At 34.4% G+C, this 25,894-nt stretch overlaps 2 protein-coding genes across 2 annotated transcripts; both read left to right on the forward strand.

The window, feature by feature from the left end:
• Window positions 1–3,101, forward strand: LOC106397583 (3-hydroxy-3-methylglutaryl-coenzyme A reductase 1). Its single transcript, XM_048758141.1, has 5 exons — window positions 1–527; window positions 633–1,176; window positions 1,739–1,920; window positions 2,003–2,349; window positions 2,428–3,101. Exons 1-5 carry the CDS (start codon window positions 104–106, stop codon window positions 2,674–2,676), a joined length of 1,746 nt encoding a protein of 581 aa, XP_048614098.1. The 5' UTR covers window positions 1–103; the 3' UTR covers window positions 2,677–3,101.
• A 5,370-nt stretch (window positions 3,102–8,471) lies between these two features.
• LOC106422551 (AT-hook motif nuclear-localized protein 29) lies at window positions 8,472–9,795 on the forward strand. The gene has a single exon (XM_013863344.3). It carries the CDS (start codon window positions 8,824–8,826, stop codon window positions 9,685–9,687), a length of 864 nt encoding a protein of 287 aa, XP_013718798.2. The 5' UTR covers window positions 8,472–8,823; the 3' UTR covers window positions 9,688–9,795.
• The last annotated feature ends 16,099 nt before the right edge of the window (window positions 9,796–25,894 follow it).

Genomic DNA, 25,894 nt, shown 5'->3' on the forward strand with positions numbered 1-25,894 from the left:
AAAAGCGCGTTCGTCTCCTATAAAACATGCTCGTCTCTCTCTCTAGCTCCACACTTATCACGCCACCTCACCATCCTCCCTCTCGCTTTGGATACTCCTTCCAATGGATATCCGACGGAGGCCTCCTAAACCGCCGGTTAACAACCCTAACCGCTTCTCCGACGATGACGATCAACGCCGGACAACAACGATTCCTCCCAAGGCGTCGGACGCGCTCCCTCTCCCTCTCTACCTCACCAACGCCGTCTTCTTCACTCTCTTCTTCTCCGTCGCCTACTACCTCCTCCACCGCTGGCGCGACAAGATCCGTTACAACACCCCTCTCCACGTCGTCACCGTCACCGAGCTCGGCGCGCTCATCGCCCTCGTCGCCTCCTTCATCTACCTCCTAGGCTTCTTCGGCATCGACTTCGTCCAATCGTTCATCTCACGCGCCGACACCAACGACACCGATACTAACGATTTCGAAGACCACCGCCTCGTCACGTGCCCACCCAGGGGCGGACGTCGGTTGGATTTGGAAAGAGGTGTGGCACGTGCCTCTTTAAATAATTAATCTAAATTTTATTTATTTATATATCCTAATCTTTGTTTAAATTACATTTTGCACCCCATACTAAATTACTCTCTAGATCCACCCCCATCACCGATCGTCTCCGTCGCCAAATCGCCGATTCCCGATCCGACGTTTCCGGAGGAAGACGAGGAGATAGTGAAATCCGTAATCCACGGCGCGATCCCTTCCTACTCCCTCGAGTCCCGTCTTGGAGACTGCAAGAGAGCGGCGACGATACGGCGCGAGGCGCTGCAGAGGATCACCGGGAGGTCGATCGAAGGGTTACCGTTGGATGGGTTCGATTACGAGTCGATATTGGGGCAATGCTGCGAGATGCCTGTCGGGTACGTGCAGATACCCGTGGGGATCGCTGGGCCTTTGTTGCTTGACGGGTATGAGTACTCTGTTCCGATGGCTACGACGGAAGGGTGTTTGGTTGCTAGCACTAATAGAGGATGCAAGGCTATGTATGTCTCTGGTGGAGCGACGAGTACGGTGGTTAAGGATGGTATGACGAGAGCGCCTGTGGTTAGGTTCGCGTCGGCGAGGAGGGCTTCGGAGCTTAAGTTTTTCTTGGAGGATCCTGAGAACTTTGACACGTTGGCTGTTGTCTTCAACAGGTCCATGTCTCATCTCTTTTGATTTGACTTTTTGTGCATATGCATGATGATGACTGATGAGTCTAGAATGAAGTAGTGTTAGGACATTTGGGTTGGGGTATTTAGGACCAGTGTTAGGACATTTGTCGGATCGAGTCGGTTCGGACGGGTTTCGATTTTTATAAAACCCGAAGTGGACAAAAGCAAAAAAACCGAAAAAATCACAAAAACCCAAGTTAAACCTGGAGAGACCGAAAATGATTCAGATAATTTTGGGTTTTTCTGGTTATTTTTTATTTATAAATTATATTATATGTATAGAAATTAAAAATAATTAATATTTTTTTATTATATTTCAAATATTCTGATATCTGTTTGCTTCTTGGTTTTTTGGGTTTTCGTGTTTAGAGAAATAGAAACAGTTTGAAATTTTTTGTAAATTCTGGTCTGGTTTTGGATTTTTTTGTTTGGTTGTTTTCAGGTTTAGGATAATAGTGACTGTGTTACAAAAAAAAGGATAATAGTGATTTGATTTAAAGATTTGAAATTTGATCCACTGACGAAGTGTTCTTGTGGTTTGCAGGTCAAGTAGATTCGCGAGGCTGCAGAGTGTTAAGTGTACACTTGCGGGAAAGAATGCTTATGTAAGGTTTAGTTGTAGCACTGGTGATGCTATGGGGATGAATATGGTATCCAAAGGTGTCCAGAATGTTCTTGAGTTCCTCACTGATGATTTTCCTGACATGGATGTCATCGGAATCTCCGGTGAGTCCCTTTCTTCTGTGCGTGATTCATTTGACTCTAGATTTAGCTTAAATTTTGATATTTTTGTGTTTAATTGTTTCAGGTAACTTCTGTTCGGACAAGAAACCTGCAGCTGTGAACTGGATCGAGGGACGTGGCAAATCAGTGGTTTGCGAGGCAGTAATCAAAGGAGAGATTGTTAACAAGGTGTTGAAAACGAGCGTGGCTGCTTTAGTGGAGCTGAACATGCTCAAGAACCTCACTGGCTCTGCTGTTGCAGGCTCTCTAGGTGGATTCAACGCTCACGCCAGCAACATAGTCTCTGCTGTGTTCATAGCTACTGGCCAAGATCCAGCTCAAAACGTAGAGAGCTCTCAATGCATCACAATGATGGAAGCCATTAACGACGGGAAAGACATCCACGTCTCCGTCACTATGCCATCTATTGAGGTAAATTAATCAAAATGTATGGAGTTTTTTTGAATTTGCGAGATTTGATTTTGGTTTTGGTCTTGGAATCTCTCTCAGGTGGGGACAGTGGGAGGAGGAACACAGCTTGCGTCTCAATCAGCGTGTTTAAACCTGCTGGGAGTTAAAGGAGCGAGCACGGAGTCGCCGGGGATGAACTCAAGGAGGCTAGCGACGATAGTGGCGGGAGCAGTTTTGGCGGGAGAGTTATCTTTAATGTCAGCAATAGCAGCTGGACAACTTGTGAAGAGTCACATGAAATACAATAGATCCAGCAGAGACATATCTGGAGCAACGACAACAACATGATCTGAGTCATCATTGTCGTCATCTGTGTGGCCCAAAACTAGAAGGACAAAAAATCTAAAGAAGGCAGGCTTTTACAACTCATTCACTCATAACTCTCTGGTGGACATGTTTAGCCATGTGGGTGGTGCCTTGCCTTGTTTTGTTCAATAAAAGCTTAATTGTTTTTTTTTGTTTAACTTGAAACTCTTTTTTGGGGATTAAGGGTGAGATAGAGAGCGAGAACATGTTTCTTCTTTTCTCTCTCACTCATGGATAATTCATGTTCTTCTTTGATATATGTCTAATCTTTGTCTGGTGTTTGTTAGGAAATGGTGTTCATATGATAAAAATGTATGCAGTTACGTTTGGGGACAAGAACACTCAGGATTTTTCTCTGTTTGTTTCATTTCATTTATAATATTATATGAACTGCATGTGTGTTGGGACATCTCTCTTTAGTAGTTTTAGGTAAGTGGTAATAAGATACTTGTTGTCCAAAAAAAAAAGATACGGATCCTATTTGCTTTCATAAGACTCCACCTATGCATTCACATCCTTGAGTTGTTTAACTTTGTTTGTTTTGGTTTACTCCAATCTTTTTAAATCTGACTTGGACACTGTTTTTAAACCCGACACTGAGCCAGATTATTTTCTGGTTCATTGGGTCATTGAGCTGACCTTCAAATGAATTATGGATCAATAGTTTAATCAATTTTAAATTATAATTATATATGATAAATTTTTTAGGGGTAGTCCCTTTTATTTTATTTCCACAAAATAGCTCCAAATTAAAAAAATAATTTTTTATTAAAATATAAAAATACATTTATACCATAGAATTTAAAGTTAAGTGGTGGAGTTTTGAAGATAGAGTTTCATATTTAAAAAAATAAAAAAATTAAAATTAAAATTTTCAAAATAAATAGTCGTTTTCCTTATTGAAGACTATTTTGTGACAAAAGTTTTAAAAAAATGTTATTTGAGAAAATTGCCCATTATATATACATATATTAAATTCTAACAAATTAGAAACTAGATATATAATAAAAAAATTAAAAAAATTAATAAATATTTAAATGTCTAATATAAATAATAAAATTAATTTTTACATTTAAAATAAGCCAAAAGAAAAACATCAAAGATTCTAATAACATGTCAACAGAAAGAGTAAACTAAATAAATAAACAAATAATTATATTTTTTGCAGGCGTAAATTATAATAGACGTAAATGAATAGTTGATAATCAAATCTATTTTTTTACTATGCATCTTCTTAAATATTGATTCATTATAGTTACAACTTGATGAAAAAATAGTTTGATTAAAAAATTGTATAGCTAATATTTGTAAAATTAGAGCATCACATTCGACATATCCCCCACCATTTATCTAGACTCTCATAAATATATTAAAATATTATAAATATAACAATTTAAGTCGACTCAAATTACATGTCGGGTCATCTATCAGTTCAACCGGTAGCCAGGTCTCGGGTTGACGATTTTATTCGATGAAAACGAGACTGAAGGGTATACGATATTGGGCCACTCTAAATACTGTTTACAATTTGTTTGGTCTGTGTGTGGGTCTCTACTTGGGCCCAAATTCGCGACAATAACTCACAAAGTCCGTTACGGTTAGGTTGACATGTGGGCCCCTTTTCTCGAGCCAACTTCATTATCTTTTCTCAACTAACACCATATATTAATCAAGTTTGATCAATAATCTGTGTTACATTAATGTAGAATCCAGATCTATCGGATGAATGTGATTTACATAGGCAAATTAAATTCTCTGTACTCTCGCTTTTTAGCAAGGAAATTAGCACATAGGCAAATTAAATTCTCTGTACTCATCGCCTTTTAGCAAGGAAATTAGCACAAACATTTTCAACTATCACCATATATTAATCAAGTTTGATCAATAATCTGTATTACATTAACTCAAAGTAAAAATAATGTTCAAAAAGACGTGATATATAATTGGTGGATGGGGCTAATGGGTTAGTGGCTGATCATACATCGCTAAAGTTTATAATAAAGAGAAAGTGTATTGTCAAAAGTATTGTCCCGTGATCTTCTCGTTTCATTATCCGCTTTTATAAAAGTCATCAACAAATTCAATGGATTATCTATTTATAACACTCTTCTTTTGTCAAACTTCTTTTTAATACTTTGTCAAGAATTTAAAAGAATGTTTTATTAGCTTATTATTTAACTAATCGCTTCATTGGATTGTTGGAAAATAGTTACATTGCTCAACAACTCACTGATTTAGCCATATATATCTATACATTTGATACAACCATCAAATATATACTATGCATAATTCATGTTACATACACTTTGAAGCCAATAGACTAAGTTTTTGATTCATCCCCTATCGGCCAAACTCTCTCCTTTTAGTAAGAAAAAAATACATATATGTATTTATGTAATGGGTCCAGAGATGATCTCAATCCAAAATCTAATCCATCGGGTGTGCCACGTGGGAAAAGGGACGGGAATGAATTCATTTTTGTATGGGTATTAATTCCTAGGACTTTTTATAATTACCACTAACAGATGCAATGCATTATGCAATGTGAGGTCCAGCGAAGACTATATAAGATTCGGTCCATTCGGAGGTCACATGTTAGGTTGCAAATATATAATTAAATACAATATATTATTATGAATGATTTTTGTCACGAATGTTCTAGTATAGTGATGTTATCAGTACTTGATATGATGGTTTTGTAGGAAAGATTGGAGGTTATACATTATGCACTGACTAATCTTTCTTGAATGTCGCTAGTTTAAGCAACTAGTGTCCAATAATATTTTAAAACTGTAAAGTTTAGGAGAATCGACTAGTATAGACCCATGGCCTTGTTATTGCTTTCTAATTTTTGGAGTGGCAGGTTTTGTTTGAACCTTTCACCGCTAACAGGAGTGCTCATTTTTATTGCTCGAAGTAGTAGTGCAGAACATGTTCTAGTCATAGTCGCTTTGGGGCAGCAGTCTTGGTTATCTCTTTTGTTTGATTATGAGCGTTCCCCCTTAGTTTAGTTTCACATGGGTTGGAGTTGTATTTAATATTTTTTGTGTAAAAACTGTCCTGGTTGTCATATTTAATGAAAATCTTTCAGATGAAAGAAAAAGTCGGTTCAAACTCATCAACTCGTCGTGGTCTGATGGTAAAAGAACTTCGGTTGAGGTGCTCGCCATCACGAGTTCAAGCCTCGATCACAACAGATTTAACATGGTTTTCGTTTGGCCTCCAATACATTTCTCGCTAGTTTCAGTTGAACGCAGTGGGATAGTCAGAATAAGTAAGAGGTCCGGATATCTGGATTATCAAAAAAAAAAACTCGTCCTTGCAAAAAAAAAACTCACCAACTCGTATATATTTCTTAAAATAAAATGTGCATGAGGGGTCGTATCATGTTTGTGATAAAATATCATGGTATAAACATGCAATCAATCATTTTCCAAGTGTCTTTTTACATATAATTGAGAATTTTGGTACAAATGTAATGAGAAAATAATAGAGAACTCAAAATAATATAATAATAAATACGAGGCTCGAGGTATTTTTAATAACTTTGCGTAGGAAGATAAATTGGGGGAAACCTCCACGTGGATCAAGTACCGATGCTTCCGACAGCCTCGACGTGGTAAAACAGCTTAGCTCTGCTCTGCCATTTTGACCGCACGTGACTTTGCTTCCGTGCACGTGTGGATCAACCAGACTGTGCGATTGCATCGCTACGTCATGAGTCGTCCGATTGCACCTGTCAAACAAATGGACGTCTCCGATATCAGGTCTCACTTTCATCATGTGTGGGTCTTACTCTTATCCATGTGCGATAGAACATGTTCACAATCTCGCTTAAGTTGATAGAAGCAAGTAGATAGATCATAGATACAACAATAGCATATACCTTCAGAGTCTTTCTTTTGCATCATTTTGTCTATTATTCTATTGACTTCTAGTATTCTATAATCATGGTGAAAAAATATATCAATTTCTCCGACTCTGTGACTTCAAAAATGACTACACAAAATATGTTAACAATAAAAGAACTAGATGTACATTGTATATTTACAGTTAGACAAATTTTTGTTTCTACTCCTCTCAAAGTTCCCTATAACTTTCCATATCAGGCTTTTAATTACTCTGGTTTAACAGTTCTCGACAGTTGATTTTCTTCTTTGGCTAGTGGCTACTATACTATTTCTCATATCTTAAAGCTTTCACATATGAACATTCAGTCTAAAGAACCTAACATGCTTTGATCATTCAACCAGAAAACATGATTCGACTATTTTAATGCGTGCACACAAATGCTTTTAGGCATGCACGTATTTTTACCATCTCACCACATGCATATAAATATTCATCTATCTATATATTAATTTAATTTCATATATTTGACAGTATATACATATGAGATAAAGTTAATATGATAAATATTTAGTCACTCTTACCTACTTACCCTTAACTAATTCTTAGTTATGTTAGTACAGTAAAATTGAATATATTTAATTCTACCTATTTAACAAGTGGGAAACTTTGGTATAAATTTGATCTATCATGAACTAAAAGCTCACAAATTTTATATTTTAGGTGCCAAAAACATTATGTAATTAGAATGTAGTCCTAAATTCTGAATATTGATTGTGATATAATGGTTAACACATTAATGACATAGAGAGTAGAGTTTTAATCGGAGACTTCTTAGCAACAATATATTGCTATAGGTTGATTCAGACCTTTTTGGTTTTAGACACCACCAAATTATGAGGGGTCGCGTAAGAATTTCAAATTCAAAAATATATAGCCTGTCCACCATGATCGAGAAGCAGCATAGAGGAGGGAATATGCGTGCAAATTATATAATATAAGATGCTTTTTAATCTACAAAGTACGGTCGGATTAAATAATTATAAGAATTCTAAATCGTTGAAAAGCAATAACTCGATGTCCCAAAATAATAAACCTATACTACAATAACACAAAATGGATTTGATCCATTTGTCTTAAAAAAACATCAGTATTCATTGATAGTTATATTATATTGGAACGGTTAACCAAAAAAAATATTATATTGGAACGAAGACCTGTACGTAACTAGTATTTGCATTGAGGTTTCATATTTTTTTAATACCAATTTTAGATTTCCTCCCATAATATTTTGGATATTTGGATCAATAATACAATCTCTAAAATATAAATCATTTATTCTCAAGTCGAATTGAACTAGCAATAATAAATACTTTGATTTATAACTTGAATACTAGGTAGATCACCAAATCTTTTTAAGAAAAAAGATTACCCACTAGTCCATATTTTTGGTTAGTATTGCAAAATTCTGAATCAGTGTCCATTAATAATTATGGACCGGAACTGAACTATGTATTTGCCAAGATATGGCGTTATCATTCCTCACATAAATCATATTTGATTCTATATAATATGTTCCAACAATAAAATAGTATAAGTCTCTTTAATCTTCTATTCATACTATGTCTGGCCTTAATTCATGTTATTTTTAAGCTTGAAGTGTAAAAATAATTTTTTTTTTGTCAAAAATAATTTCTTTATTTTCTCCGCTATTAGCTATAAGCCAAAAAAAACGAATATATCCAGAGAAGAAAACTCGAAATCCTTGTCTTCTCTTGTATTATATGTATATACTATCATATGCGGTATGTGTATATAGTATTTTAATATTCAAAACTATGATTATTGGATCTAATTTTTTAAAAAATGTAAAAGGAATAATTTTAAGCTAAATTCTCGTTGTGTATATTTTTATGGCTTTCACCCTTCAACAAAAGTACTGCAGAGTCACTCACTTTCAGGGTACATGAAATAATTTGAAGCTTCTCAACTCTTTTCACATCACTCAAATACGACACCGTCTCAAGTGAAGAAACTACTCATTTCTTGTCCTAAAGCGAGTTAGGGTTTAACACACAAGTAGCACCCGTTTGAGTTGTGTCTCTTTGCTCATTTTCGTCGGTTTGTGTAACCGATCAACACAAGCTATTGGCTCTTCACTCCCTGAAATTTGACTTTTCTACTGTATCTCACCAAAGTTTCTCTATATGAAGAACTCTTCACCCTCACAATATCATTACATTTGAACCAAAAGAACAATAACCAGTAGATGCGGCGGTGATGGACGGTGGTTACGATCAATCCGGAGGAGCTTCTAGATACTTCCATGGCCTCTTTAGGTCTGAGCTTCACAACCAACTTCAGCAACAGGCTCAGGCTCAACCTCAACCTCATCTCCAGCTTCAGCCAGATGATGAATCTGACTCCAACAAGGACTCGGGTCGACTTGATTCCGACCCGGTTACGTCGGGATCAACTCCCGGGAAGCGTCCACGTGGACGTCCTCCGGGATCTAAGAACAAGCCGAAGCCACCGGTGATTGTGACAAGAGATAGCCCTAACGTCCTTAGATCTCATGTTCTTGAAGTCTCATCTGGAGCCGACATAGTTGAGAGCGTCAACACTTACGCTCGCCGGAGAGGGAGAGGTGTCTCCGTGCTCAGTGGTAACGGCACGGTGGCTAACGTCGTACTCCGTCAGCCGGTGACGATTCATGGGAATAATGGTGGAACTGGAGCCGGAGTTGGAGGGGTTGTGACTTTACATGGAAAGTTTGACATTCTTTCCATCACTGGTACGGTGCTTCCGCCGCCGGCGCCACCGGGATCAGGTGGGCTGTCAATCTTTCTTTCTGGTGGACAAGGTCAGGTCATTGGCGGAAGCGTGGTGGCTCCGCTTGTGGCTTCAGGTCCAGTTATACTGATGGCTGCATCGTTCTCTAACGCAACTTTTGAAAGGCTTCCACTTAAAGATGAAGAAGAAGAAGGCGGAGGAGGAGGTCCACCGCCAGCCCCGACAGCATCACCACCGTCTGGACCGGGCCAGGGAGAGATAAGAGGTAATCCGAGTGGTTATGATCAGTTTACCGGTGATCCTCATTCGCTTGGCTGGGTAGCCGGAGCCGCTTCAAGACCATCTTTTTAAATTTGAAAATTATGTCCGTAAAATAGCTATTAAAAAAATTAAAAACAGTTTCATGATAATATAACAATGACATTCTCAATTATATTTTTAAGTTCTTTTGATTTTAAATTAATTTTATCCTAATATGAACATTTGGATTCGTATGTTTAGATGTACTCTCCATAGACAATTCTCTTCTTACTCTCTTTTAGTCACTAGGGTTTTGTGCGGAAGCTAAATATTATTTTTTCCGTTTCATCTTAATTGTCGTTTCTGATTTTGGTACATAGATTAAAAAATATTTAATTTTATATTTACTAAATAAAATATTATTACCAATATACATATTCACATTTCAACCAATAGAAAAATAGATTATAATATAAGTCAATAAATTTTGCAATGAAACTATAAAACAACATTTATTTTAAAACAAAGATTTTACTGTACAACGACAACTAAATTGAAACAGAAAAACTATTTATTATATGCATGACTTCACAAAAATTGATATTAGTAGCTTATAGCACATAGTATTGAATTCAGTACTAATATGAAAGGTAATCATTTAATCTGTGTAGCTATGTATATCAACTAACAAACATCTTGTTCTTTCATTCATTTAGTTACCACATTTATGAAATCCTGGAAATTGTATACTTAATTTGGAACTCTTATGAATATCTTCTTTTGTTTAAGATTCCATGTAATTAAAGAGACAGCTTTCTACAGCCTTGGGCATACTGGAGACTTCAAATCAAATTTTAGCTTAAAAACCTGATTCAATCATATATCTTTTAACAAATTGACTTCTACTTTGTCTTCGATAAGACCGATATGAATCGTTCTTCGGTCTTATCGATCAATCATGGAAATAACGCTAAAATCATATAAAACCAAAAGTAACGCTTCAAAAATTTACGGAAAATTTAAAGATATCGGTTATAGCAATAACATATGCCTTCACAAGAAAATATATTTTCCATTACAGCAATACAAACATAGAAGTGGTTTTTGACAGTTACAACAACTACATTAATGGCAGAAACACGAGAAAGTTGCACTCATGACCGGCTAACGTAGGGGGACAAATGGTGCAACCGCCCCGTGTCCTTCCTATCTCGATAATTAAGGAACCTAATACTTTGTGTGTGTATATATATATAGACAAATTTCAATATTAATTAAATTTGGTTGAAAATGAACCCCAAAATATTTTACATGTAGATAATTTTTTCATCACAAATTTATAAAAATGTTGATGATAAAAAATTTAAATATATTTTAATTTTAAATAAACATAAATATTATGAGGTTAAAAAAAATTAGCCCAAAGGTCCATATAAATATTTAGTCGGCCCTGATTACACTACATGGCCTGCTAGATTCAAGACATGAAAAAGTTTCCCTTTAGAAGATCAGAAAACTCCACTACAACATTACCAAATGTTTTTTCAGGATGTGTGAAAATGAGGAGTGCATCAAGTCCCTAGGGAAAATATGTAGTGACAATATAAAATACAAAATTTGAAGTTTCTTTTATAAATAACGAGGGTCGGTTCGCACGCGCAAACTATGATTTATGCATGATGTATATAACTATATATTATTGTATATTTTTATTGCGTTTATTTTATGTCAACATTTGCAAAAGAAATGTATAAGAACATCTATGTTGTTAAGAATCTTTGGAGGTGAGGGATTATGTATGTTATATTTATTATGTGTAAGAACATCTATGATTTACTTGTGTTATAAGCAAGTTTTATATGAGTATTGTTGGAATGTGATTAAATTTTATTTGTTATGTTTCAGAGAACTTTCTATCCAACAGATTTGTAATTTTAGCTTGTATTGACAAAGTGAAACAAAGATGAACTGATTGTATTTTTCAGATGGTCATTGGCCGAGTTAAATATATTTTGTGTTCGTTTAATTTTTGTTTGTTTATAAACTTATCCTTTCAATATCCCAATTAAGTTGATCTGTTTATAGGCTCATAGTGTTCATACTTAAAAAACTGAAGTTGCATTTCTTATAAAAAGATATGGAAATATTGAATGCTATGAGATTATCAAAGCAAAACTAATCAAAAATACAAATGTATTAATTTACATGTTAGATCATGGATTATTATTTACTCTACAATTTGTTTGTATTTCTGATATGTTAAACAGATTAGTACACTGGAGTTTGCTCATGGGATATGTTAATAATTTAGTCAAATAAATTTTTAATTAATTTTTAAAATTGCAAAAATGTAATGAATTTGTTAAAGAAACCTATGAAAACATATTTTGTGTTTAAAAAAATTATGAAAGCATATGGAAAGTAATTTTTTTTCTGTATGAATATATAAGACTGTAGATTTTATTCATTTAATATAATTAAGTAACAGATTTAAATTACTTAAGTAACTGATTTACAGAAGATCCTAACATGTTTTCCTTTATCTTTAGGTTATATGATATAAATTATTTTATCAGTTTATTTTAATTTATTAATATTATGAATAGTTTTGCATAATATTAAACAAATAAATTGAAAAACGACTTAAAATAAAATAGAGGGACACAGCTTTGGAAGTTTTATAATATTATTTTTAAGTAATTTTAATAAAAAAATTGTAATGTGACTATCTAATATATATATATTATATTTTAATAAAAAAAATTAGAAGCTTAAGATATTTTCCGTGGCATTTTAGAAAATAAAACGGTTGTCAAAGATATGTAAATATATTAATTGTGTTCAACTTCAACTTGTGGATCTTTGTATTCTTTATATAAAATATTAAATATATCTATGTAAATATTGTAGCTTTTTCTTGTTTAACGGGTTTTTTCCAAAAAAAAAATATTTATCTGAAAGAGAGAAGAATTATGATCTAACCATTTTTTATCATACTTAATTAATTTTAATGAAAATATTTGTCAAATTCACAACTGATTAAACCTCTAATAAATATTTTTTGTTTATTCTTGGCTTTCAATTATTTATAAGAGAATATATTTGTATAGCTATTCATTCTTACATAAATTAAGAAAATGGTGAAAGAGGTGCAACTGAAAGCAGATATTGATGGACGATAATCATGTCGTTACTTAAAAATATCTCTACAACTTTGTGCTCTTGATTCATCTAGTGAGTGATTGTTCCTCTTGAGGCTTTCTGGTCTCCTTGTATCTTCCTTACAGATAGTATGATGTTGATGACCTTGTAAACCAAAATCAAAACTTGAGTGTTGATCTGTAATATCTGTTCAAGCTTTGCAGAATCTAGAGTCTTGGTTTCTTCCGGGTTTTACTTTCTGTCGTCCGCTGATTGTTCTTATCATTCTCACTTGTTTCTGGTTTTGAATAATTTGAAGCGTAGTTCTTACAGTTTTCAACTTATGAACACAAAACCAAACAAAAAAAAGTGATCGGGCTTTCAAATCTAACACTGAATAAGAAGGTTTGTTATTCCAAAATGAAGGAAATCATAGAATCAAGCAGCCGCATTGACAATATAATCATATAATTTCGAAGCACCTGGATTATGCCACAGTATCAAAAGATTGTGAACCTTCCTCGAAGGAGAATAAATGGCTATAAGGGAGTTGTCTGGGCATCGTCATTGAAGGTTGTCTTGATGAGGCTGATGTCTGCGAAGAGAAAGTTAGACATCACTTAGTTTTATTGCAGAACACTGGTGATGATGGATAAATGAAAGATTTTAGACAATGACGTCAGATGTCCGAAGTTTTGGAACCTAAAGAGCTCTGTGAAAATTGTAGTAGGTGGGGTGGTAATTTCAATGAACTTCGCAAGAAAGGTGAAGCGAATGGCGATGGATGAATGAATTTCAGTGCTTGAAGTGAGTTTAACGCTATAAACATGAGTTTAAGAACAGAACTGTAATAAGTCTTTAGAGTCCAAAAAGGTAAATACAAACCACCTGCAAAAGAGACTTCCTCCATTTGAGTAACCACTCTTAATTGAAACCAAAAACCAATGATGTAAATATATAAGTAAAAGTCACACAACCTTTCTGATCTCCTGAAGCTATAGTTTATATTGTTTTAATGGTGAGGATGGTGGTGTTTGGCTCGTCGATATCCAATGCTTGGTTCTTTTTTTACGACTGTATATCTTCTTCCTCTTAGGAATATTTGACATGTAAACAAAAGATTCAACTTAGTAACTTTTTACTGATACAAACGATTGAAACTTTTCAAGTAAAAGTAACATAGCTTACTTGGAGACTGCAGAAAGCAATTTGATGATGAATATGAGAGAGAAACCAATCCAAGCTGTTGCCTGTTGGAAGTACAAAAAAAACTTTAGAAAGTTAAAGACTTTGGGAAGATTATGAATTGCATTTGCAAATGGTAGAGAACACGTACCTCAACCCAAATCTAAATTCATGGTAGCAACCGGGTTGGTAATCTCATTGTTTTTCAGCATTTCTTGAGCCTTGGTTTTCAACAGAGTGAGCTTATTAAACTTTAATATTGAATTAAAAAAAAAGCTAACAGGAAACATGGTCTATACATACATGCTGATGCGCGAGTTTAGCCAACTTTTTAAAGCCATGCCTTATGCTTTTGGTATATGGCCCTTAGACGACTTGTACTCTCTCCATGTTTTACGGTTGACATTCACGGTGTCCCGGCATCATGATCGCCTGAACATATGTGAATTAGACAGAACAATCAACAAACGGTTTTAAATTGTCTTATTCTAAATATATGTAAAACAAAAACCTAAACATGAAAGCTTGGTGATATGGATTCAACACAATGGAAAATTTATTAAAATATATGACCAGAAAAATATTTTAGCTATGAACCCAAGACAGAAGAACACAACTTACCCGTGAATTGAGTAGGAGCATATCCACTCCCACCGCGTCGGACGTTCCTGGCCTCTTAGAAACGGAGCAACCACACTTGAACGTTGGAAGAGCATCCTGATCTTCGAATCAGAAAGAAAGATTGTTGCGTCAGCCATTCCTCAGAAAATTACTATACATGTTTGTTTTGATGGAATGAGGAGATGGTTCTCGGAGTAAGAAAGCTTACCTTTTTTATAGTAGCAGTTCCACTAATTTACAGGAGTGAAACTCGAATTGAAGGTAGATCGTGGGTAATGGATTTAATGAAGACTTTAATATGATGAATCTGTAGCTGGTATCTTCTCGGATTGTTAGGAAGAAGATGAAACAACACTTTGGAAAGTCTAGGTTGTGATTAGACGGGGAAGACGACAACAGGTTCAATCCTAAATTCAAAAGCGTCGCATTTCGAAACACATGGATTTCTCTTCATCAGCCATGGTGGCGGTAGTAAGCAAATTATAAGCCCGACAACAAACATATGCCCACATATATCACACACCAACTTAAATGAAACGCAACGCTTTGTCAAGAGGGACACGTGTCGGTTTTCTGGAGAGCTTATTTGATGACATGAAGACCTGATAAAGGAGAGAAACTCTTCTTTACAGTAAAAAAATACATAGATATATATGAATGAAGAAAAACTTATGTAATCAATGCATGACCAAAAGAGATTTGTGGTGAAATATCTCCAATGAGCTGGGGATATTTTTCATTTATGTCGGTTACCGGTAAGAGATCGACTAATTTCAGGTTCTTTTGATAACAAAAACATACATCATATCAAACAGACTTACAAAATGGATAAGTGATATATTGAGAGGTTCATATTTGTTTTTCTCTTTGGCTTCTTAAGGCTTGAAGAATGTGAAGAGAATTAAAGGGTATTGTACTTTTGGATACTTTTAGACACATGCAACTGGATTTTTTTTTATCTTTTGAAGATTTCCAAGTAGGACGTGTCATGTGCCTTGCATGCAATTGAGCAACACAATACTATATATGAACAAGAAATTGGACCATATTTTAATTTGTTTATTGGATCTCTATATATATGTCTTGGTCGTTGTGTGTGTGTGTTTCTTCTACTTACGCTGATAATTAAACATAAATACAATATATGCTGGCTGTAACTTGTAACTGGTAAAACATTTCGAAATTCATGGAATTAAAATAAATGAAACTGTAGGAAAGAAATACAATAAAAAATGGAATGAAATTCATTCTATTTATTCATGACCAATTTATTATGAAATGATTCTCTTTATATTTTATCTATTTGGTTGTGGAATTAGTGGAATGAGTATTTCATTCTATTCATATCAAATGGTAAATTTTTTAAAAAATTAATAAAATATGTCATTCCACATCATTTCATTCTCTAAGAATGGAAGTAGGCTTGCGTCTAAAAATCAACAATCCAATTGCAGCCGCGATGATCAGATGTATATAAAATCTGTTACAAAAAATGATATAGACATTCTACACGCTACGTATAGGCCATGAAGCATGCTACCATATGTGAACTGGGCTGGGAACAAAGTTTAGGTAATTCTAATTCAATCTTAATTATGTTTGGTTACAAGAAACGTCACATTCGTTATAGTATTTAACAAATTTTGTTAGAAGATTAATATAGATTTTTAATAATATTTCCTACTTAGTAAAAATAAATAAAGATTACACAATGATAAATGTTATATGCCGAAATATTAATCTAAGCTACATATCAGTAATTTAAGAATAATAATCTAATATAGTTCTTTTCAAGCTAATACTAATATGAAGTATTTTGAAAAACTATTAAACGAAATTTATAATTTTGCTTGCAGACAATATTATACCAATGTAAGGAATTAGATTAATTTGAAATAAAACTCTCATATATATATATATATATAATAAAAGAATTAAAACATAACATTTTGTTAAATTTATCAAGAATCGCATGTTTTCCACACCTTTACAAATGACAAGCTAAATATTATAAATTATAAAATGTGTTAAATGATGATTGGAACAATAGTTTAAAAAAAAATTGTACTGTTGTTTTCTTTCGTCAATCAATATGCATGTGCATAGAGATCATCAACCAACAAGTGAAAAGAAATGAGGGACCCTAAACAGAGCAAGCTTTCTATATTAAGTGCCCGACTAGTTCAAACACAGAGGTTGCAATTGCGGGTGCGGGAGTCTGCGGATACCGGTGGTTGCGGTTTAAAGCGTTACTAAGCATTTTGTATGATTGGCACTACGTTTGAAAATTGTGCATTTGCAAGATATTTATGAATGGTTGATTATAAGATACTACAACAATTTAATAATAAAGTACCCATATTAACATATTATAATATTATAAAAATATAAAAAAATATTATTGTAATAAAATATAATAATTATCAATATAATATGATTAATAAAAATATTAGGTTTATTTATAAAAAAAATTAATTAGTTGAAAGTTATAATTTTAATAAATCTGTTTTCAAGATTTATATTAAAAAATTTTTTTAAAAAATTATTTCATTTAGTATATGTGTATATTAATGTTTAAAAATTCTAATAAATAGTTAGTTTAAAGTTTTTATAAAACAAATTATGATACTGTTTGTGAATTCTAATTAATACATAAAATATGTATATATTTTTATTTATAATATTTTCAATTAAAATTTTAATTTTAAAATTTTAGAATAATTTTGAAAATAATTTATATTTTATTTTTCCATCCGTAACCTCCCGCAACTGCAAACGATAGTTGGAACCAGCTTTTGATTTTAAGAAGTTCAGAGCGGTTTGAAGCAATTTCTACGATTGTTTTGAAACGCTGGCAGCTGCAAACGCAACCGAAATCAGGCTCTAACAATGGATCACAAAAAGCAACGCGGCGCAAGTAAGGCCTAGTTTAAGCCCTTTAAAGTCAGCCCAAACATATACATACACTACAAGAAAACGTAGCAGTAACAACGGCGTTTTACGACGAAATTATTTCCTCGTAAATTTACATCAGCTTTACAACGCAATTACGACGAGACATTATTTCGTCGTAAACTCCATGGTAATTTACGACGAAAGGATTTCGTCGTAAAGTCAATGTAAGTTTACGACGAAAGTACGTGGAATGCGAAACAGTTGTAAACGTTACATCGACATTACAACGAATCATGTTACCGTTATATAAAGGTGAAAACGTGTATTCAATGTGCTTTAACTTACCTAAATTCGTTGTAAACTCGTTGTAAATTTTCCATGTAAAATCCATGTAAAATTTACCATATTTCTCTATATATATGTCATTTCCCACAACTCTCTTCCTCACAACACACAACTCTCTTCCTCACAACACACAACTCTCTTCCTCTCGAACCTGATGGCGTTTAGACTCTGCTCCTCATTCAGCCACCAATTACTATTTCGAAGATGACGATAAGGAACATGAGTCATTCGTCTGTCTGCCAATTCAGTGGAGCGATAAGGAGAAAGTGGAGGGAAGTGCAGTTGGTTTATACTTGAGTGGAACCTCCGACCATCGTCAAAGGTTCCTCTTAAGTACAAACCACCTGCACTTCCGTCCACTTTCTCCTTGTCGTTCCACTGAATTGGCAGACAGACGAACGACACAGGTTCCTTATCGTCGTCTTAGAAATAGTAAATGGTGGGTTAACAACGTAATTACGACGAAACCGACGAAACCAAATTTCGTCGTAAATGCCATGTAATATTACGACACAAGTACGTCGAAAAGAAAACTTTACATCGACATTACAACGAATCATGTTACCGTTATATTTAGGTGAAAAACTTATCGAAGTTCGTTGTAAAGTCGTTGTAAAAAAACCATGTAAAATCCATGTAAAAGTTTCCTTGTAAAATCGTTGTTATATTTCAATTACCCAACTCGAAAATTTATCTATATATATGTCATTTCCCACAACTCTCTTCCTCACAACACACAACTCTCTTCCTCACAAGACCCAAACAGAAAAATTTTTTTTTAAAAAAATAGAAGAAAAAATGGTCGGTGGCGGTAGTATTTACGAGTTACGAAGTTGGATGTATTTGCACAAAGATTCCGACGGGAGAGTGACGAATGCATTTCTGAACGGGCTAGAGACATTCATGCACCAGGCGGGCTGTACACCGATCACGCAGGAAAGCGGTAAGATGTTCTACCCCTGTTCAAAATGCAAGAATTCGAAATTTGCACGTAGTGAAACTGTATGGAATCATTTAGTAAACAAAGGATTTACACCACAGTACTACATTTGGTATCAACATGGAAAGGGTTATGGGGGAAATGAAGCTAGTAGTAGTAATGCTAATTTTGAGGATGCTCATCATAATGAAGAACCGAATCATGTGCATAATGAATATAATTATCATTAAGAGGAGCAGATGGTAGATCATGATAGGGTTCAAGATATGATTAGTGATGCATTTTTAGAAACAACTACAACAATAGCTGATGGAACTGGAAATGTAGAAGAACCTAATTTGGATGCAAAAAGGTTTTATGAAATGCTAGATGCTGCAAATCAACCAATCTACACTGGTTTTAGAGAAGGTCTCTCTAAATTGTCTCTAGCAGCTAGGATGATGAATATTAAAACGGATCATAATTTACCTGAGAATTGCATGGATGCATGGGCGGAGTTGTTTAAAGAGTATTTGCCAGAAGACAACATGTCTGCTGAATCTTATTATGAGATTCAGAAATTGGTTTATAGTCTTGGGTTACCCTCGGAGATGATTGATGTTTGCATCGACAACTGCATGATCTACTGGAAGGAAGATGACAAGTTAGAAGAGTGTCGATTCTGCAAAAAACCACGATTCAAACCGCAAGGCCGTGGGAGGAATAGGGTACCGTACCAAAGGATGTGGTACCTACCAATTACAGACAGATTGAAAAGATTATATCAATCTGAGAGGACTGTTGCGTCGATGAGGTGGCATGCCGAACATGTCCAGAGAGATGGTGAGGTTGCACATCCATCAGACGCAAGAGCGTGAAAACATTTCAACAAGGTACACGGAGATTTTGCTACAAATATTCGGAATGTCTATCTTGGGTTATGCACCGATGGATTTAGTCCATTTGGAATGTCTGGTAGACAATATTCTTTGTGGCCAGTCATTCTTACGCCGTATAATTTACCGCCGGATATGTGCATGGAACATGAATTTCTATTTTTGACCATATTAATCTCAGGGCCGAAGCATCCAAAACGGTCTCTTGATGTTTTTCTTCAACCACATCACCTATGTATTTCACACGAGGATTTACCTTTCACACATACGAGTATGGGAGACATCGGGCAACGAGTAACTATGGAATATGTGTGAAAGGTGAAACAGACTTTTACTGGATATTGCAGAAGATTATTGAAGTGGAATTTCCGGGGTTATTGAAGCTAAAATGCGTCCTCTTCAAATGTGGATGGTTCGATCCTGTTGTGAACCGAGGGATTCGGTATAACAAATTTGGTGTTGTGGATGTCAATTTTGGGAGAAGATACAACAAATTTGAGCCTTTCATTTTAGCTTCACAAGCCGAGCAAGTTAGCTTCCTTCCTTATCCTCGGCTTCGAACTTCCGGGATAAACTGGGTAACTGCTATCAAAATTACACCTCGTGGACGCATTGTCGTTGGAGAAGAACCGCCCTTGCAAGAAGAAGACGCTATCACTGAAGTTGAGGTACCAGAACAACCAACTGATGAAATCCTTTTGATCGACCCGCAAAACTTTCAATATGAAGATATTCCCGAAGATGCTACAGATGAAGCACGTGAAGACGAGTTCGAGAGAAGCGACGATGATGATTGTAATGATAGTGATGAGAACGAAAACGATTTAGAGTGATGTAATAGTGATGAGAACGAAAACGATTTAGAGTGATGTAATATATGTATCAAATGTTGGATTTCTCTATTGTAACATTTTCTAAAAGAAAGAGTAAGAAGTAGTATGAAATAAGATATGATGTTAGATGATATGTGACTTTGGGGTTTAGGGATTTCATTCTCTGTGTTTAGGGTTAAGCGTCGTAAAATCGATGTAAAAATAACACGGAAGACGTAATTTCGTCGTAAATGGAAAAACGCGGGCCTAGTAATTTCTTCGTAAATCGAAAAATACGGGCCTGGTAATTTCGTCGTAAATGGAAAAACGCGGACCTGGTAAATTCGTCGTAAATCGAAAAACGCGGGCCTGGTAAATTCGTCGTAAATTTACGTCGCTTTTACGACGAATCCTAATCTATATAAGGAGACGCCGAGAGCGAGGCTGCCTCGCTCATTTCTCCCAAATTCCTTTGCTCTCTCTAAGGTAAACTCTCTCTTCTCTCTTTTTTTTTTAAATTAGTTTAGGTGATTAGTTAGGTAACGGAATTAGTTTAGGTGATTAGTTAGGTAACGGAATTAGTTTAGGTGATTAGTTAGGTAACGGAATAATATTTTAATTATGTCGTAATTGATTAAATTTATTTTAATTATTTTTAGATGGCTCCTAGAAGAAAATCAGCAGCACCTAGTTATAGAGATTTGTTTGGCGACGATGGTTCCGGTACATCTTCTTCCGGTCCATCGTCTTCCGGTCCATCATCCTCCACCGCAGTTCCAGACTCTCAGCCTTCTCAGAGAGTTGCTTGGAGTCCTCCTCCACCAATGCCTCCACCGCAGATGCCTCCACCGCAGATGCCTCCACCTCCTCCTCCAGCGGCTGCACCTCAGCCTATCCCAGAAGGTGCAGTTCATTCGGATCTGCGTGTGCCTTCATATGCCCCATTCGCGAGATATACGGTGGAGGATTTGCTTGCCCAGCCTGGACGGGAGGGTTTGGATGTTCTAGACCCCGATAAACCCCCAGGAACCCGATAAAGGTCCGCCTCTGCAACACAGTCTCTGATTGGAAGGACAAGTGGGAGCTCGACGGGTATGAGGGAAAGCCCACTGAGCTCACGAAGGATGTGTGGGATGGCCTCATCGCCTATTGGAAGCACCCCTCTTCGATCAAAAAGGCCAATTCGTGCTCGGCTTCTCGAAGAACGAAGGATAAAGATGGCAATTTGCCCATGCTTCACAGAACCGGCCAAAAACCACATGCAGGCATCCGTCTAGAAGTTGTAAGTTTTGTTTTAAATATTTATTTTAAAATATTCAATTAATATAATTTTTAATAATTTTTTTTTGTAGTTGGAGAAGACGGGAGTCTTACCATCTCTGTCTGACCTATTCAAGATGACTCACGCCACATCCGACGGAGTTTTTGTGGATCCTGCATCTGAGAAACTCGCTTAAGCAGTGGCTACTCGGATTGAAGAACGGGAGACGCAACTAACTCAGGAGTCTCCCGATGGATTACCCGTCACATTGTCCACCGAAGAAGCCGACAGAATCTTCGAAGAGGTAGTACAACTAAAAAATTTTGTTTACATTATTTTTAATAACTATTATTAATATATGTTTTAATTTTATAGCTGGCTCCTAGAAAGAATGGACGAATAGTCGGTATAGGCTCTGTTAACGAAGTTGCAAGGGCAACTTCGTCATACACTTCGAGACGGGATGAAGAGACTTCTCAGATGAAAGCTCGAATGGATAGCCAGCAGGTTCGTTTAGACTCTCTTGAGGATTTGCTAGACGTGATGGCCGTGGGAAATCCGCTTATGCAGAGAATGTTGAGTGACAGACGAGCCGCTCTTGGGTTGCCAGTACGAGATCCCCAAGAGTCTGATTCAACCCGTCAACAGCCGAGTAACCCTACCGACTACTTCGATGATATGTAGTTTTTTTAATATTTCGGTTTGTATTATGAATTTAAATATTATGACTTTTAAATGCTTTTTTAATATATGTTTTTTATTTTCATATTTCGTTTTAAAATTAAAATAATTTAAAATTCCGAATTTTAAATAAATTCAAATATATATTATAAAATTAAATATATTTGAGGTTAAAAAAAATTCAAAATCTATATTATAAAACGAAACGTCGATATAAACTCGACGTAAATATTTACGACTGATTACCGTCGAAACATTTACGTGGAGTTTACATCGAAATATTTACGAGAGTTTTACATCGAAATGTTTACGTGTTCGTTACAACGAAAGTATTTACGTCTGCTTTACATCGAATCCATTACGTTGAGTTTACCACGAATTATTACGTCTCGTTTAAGACGAAACTATGCCCTGCGCTTTACGAGAAATATATTTCGTCGTAAAGTTAACAAGTCATTTACGACGAAACTTCGGTTACGACGGGCGTTTTACGACGAAACGTGTTTCGAGGTTAATTCGTCGTAACACCCCGTTTACGACGAAGGTACAATGTATATTGCCTTCGTAAAAAATATGCTCTTGTAGTGATAACATTCCAAATTTATGGCCATGCAATACTTGTTGGTTGCATCCTTCAGCCTTCTTACTAACGTTAATCGAACATTCGATTCTTGACCGTTAATACCTTTACACCATCCACATCCTAGTATCAAAACTATAAAATATATGTTTACTTACAACCTTATAAGGGTGATGGTGATCTTCTCGTTCGTACTTCTCTCAGTGGAAATAATTGAGAACCTAATGAATAGATGTGGATCCAAAGGATACCAATGTGGGAATTCAAAGCATGCAGAATGCTACGGAAAAAAATTCTTTAATTCCGAAATATATCGACTTTGGGACCATTTTTAAATAGCCTTTGATTCCCAAATCTCCAATAAGTCAAATCAAAATCTTCAAGTATGTCACATGGGTAGGTTTAATTGACGAACATTAAATGAGCGTCCCCATATATATCAGTGATTGACACATCTTTGATTCACGTTCATCACGTGTACTTTTGCATCATAGCTAAGCAAACATAATACCAAATATATGCTTTCTTTAGCTCTTCCAACAAAGAAAAAATTATCTTCACAAGTCTTGCGGTTAAGTGCTTTTCTAAAATAGAGTTTGTAGGATTCGAGTCATAAGAGAACTTTATTATAAGTGTATCCCACCTTTACGACAAGTTCATTGCTTGATGTTAAGGTCAGTATAGTCTTAGAACAAATGTATTTTTTTCCAATTATTGACGAACCAAGAAGAAAAAGACAGACCAGTCATTATTTTTGTGGGGTTTGTTTTGGATGCTTTTGGCATGGTCTTGGTTTTAGTATCTCTATCGCTTATCAGTACCATTGGCATGCTCTTGGCATGGTCTTGGGTTTTAGTATCCCCGTCTCCATCTATCTTATTAAAACTCAAGTACAAAATTGGAGTGTTTGGAGACTTGAATAGGACTTTTAAAAATTTGGAGTGTTTGGAAACATGGATTGCACTCTTTTAAAAAAAAATATTTTTGTTTGAAAACAAAGATAGTAGTATTAAGAAAAAAAGTAATGGGCTTATGTTTTTTTAAAAAATTGAAAGTTATCTAGGCCACTTTTAAAATATACCAAAATAGGTCAATCTAATTCCCTAAAAATTTTTTTTCTAAACTAACCATAAAACAAAATTTAAACTTTATATACATATTTCAAATCAAAATAATAATTCAAATTTGATTTATATCAAAAATTGATTCAAAAATATACATATATTCAAAAATGGATTTTTACTAAACTATTTTTCAATAACCATTATAAAAAAATATTGTCAATATATATAAGAAAAATATAATACAAAGCCCAATTTGAAATACCAACTCAAATTATGGTTTTCATATTTCATATTAAGTTTTAAAAATATAATATATGTAATTATTTATATGATGGTATGTATAAAATACTATTAATTATATGATTACTTATATGATGGTACATATAAAATACGATTAATTATATGATGATAAAATACGATATATAATAATGACTAGGAATGGGCTTTTGGATACCCATACGGATTTAGTTCTGATCGGTTTGTATTTTGGGTTTTCGGGGTCAAAGGTTTCAGCCTTATTAGAATGTTTCTAAATTTTGGTTTGAGTTCGATTTGGATCTTTGCGGGTTTGGTTTGGGTTTGGATAACTAATTTAAATTATTTTTAAAGTCTTAAATCATTATATATTTTAAATTTCTCAAAATGTATAAATAAAATAATATATTACGTATAAATTTGAATAACATATGTCATAATACTTAAACTTAACATATCAATTGGCTTGATTTAAAATTTTGGATACGAAATCAATAATTATTTTAAGTATTTTTGGTGATTTGAGTATACTTTAACTATTTCAGATATTTACTTTTGACTATCTATATATATTTTCAAGTATTTAAACCAATTTAAAAGTATCATTTTTGATGTTTTATATACGTTAAATCTAAAAATAATTAATATATATAAGTATATAAATCTATTTTTAGATAAATTCGGATAACTAAATACTTCGGTTCAGATCAGATTCGGTTCTCTAAATAACAAAATTTTGAATAATTAGAATATTTAATCAATTTATGTTTGGGTTTGGTACTATATCTTTGGATCGGTATCGGTTATGTTCCTCGGATTCATTTTTCCAAATCCTAATAATTACATGAAAAACAAATATCAACATATTTTTCAAAATATATACCCGCGCGCCTGCGCGGGTCAAAATCTAGTACTTCTTTACCACGCATGTACTAATTAAGCCCACTACAATATACTATTTATTTGCATAATTAATTTTATTTTTGGTTTTAGAGTTCTTAAAGCATTCGCAGTGGCAAAATTTCTCCAAAATTTTCTCAGAAAACATTCTACCATTAAATAATGTTGACCACTGAAAATGTAACACTTGGGTTCAAAATATCTGATGGAGATACTTTCGTCTCTAGATGAAGAATTGTTCTTCGCTTTCTCTCCTTTTTTCTTCCTCATTTCTATTTCTTTTTTGTTTTACTACTACTTCCGTTTCATATTAAATGTCACAACAAAAAAAAAATTTCGTTACAAAATAAGTGTTGTTTTTAATTTTCAATACAAAATTTATTAATTTTATTATGCAATTTGTTTTTTATTGTTTGAAACATGATTAAGTATATATGTAATTGTGTTTTTATATAAAAAACATATAAAATTAATTGTTTTCTTAATCTGTGTGCAGAAAGCTAAAGTTATAATGAAACACATGGAGTATTATTTTTTTTCTGACAAAATTTGTGGAGATGTCATCCACTGCGCTTGCTCTTACTCCCTCTGTTCCTAAATGATCTATGTTTTGGAAAAAATATTTGTTTCAAAAAGATGTATATTCTATGTTTTCTATGAAAAAATTGCAAACTTTAAGAAAATTAATTGGTTTTATTAGATTACTATTGGTTAAAAGTTGTTGAAAATTGAAAATTACATAAAACGATAAATTTATTATAGC

The sequence above is a fragment of the Brassica napus genome, chromosome A2 (genome assembly GCF_020379485.1).
Source record: "Brassica napus cultivar Da-Ae chromosome A2, Da-Ae, whole genome shotgun sequence".
Lineage (NCBI taxonomy): Eukaryota > Viridiplantae > Streptophyta > Magnoliopsida > Brassicales > Brassicaceae > Brassica > Brassica napus.

What these genes read in the sequence shown, in the direction of transcription:
- LOC106397583 (XM_048758141.1), top strand. Translation starts at nt 104, where the DNA reads ATGGATATCCGACGGAGGCCTCCTAAACCGCCGGTTAACAACCCTAAC. An exon ending in TCGGTTGGATTTGGAAAGAG is followed by an intron (nt 528 to 632) that starts GTGTGGCACGTG and finishes ATTACTCTCTAG; the next exon opens with ATCCACCCCCATCACCGATC. An exon ending in GGATGTCATCGGAATCTCCG is followed by an intron (nt 1,921 to 2,002) that starts GTGAGTCCCTTT and finishes TAATTGTTTCAG; the next exon opens with GTAACTTCTGTTCGGACAAG.
- LOC106422551 (XM_013863344.3), top strand. Translation starts at nt 8,824, where the DNA reads ATGGACGGTGGTTACGATCAATCCGGAGGAGCTTCTAGATACTTCCAT.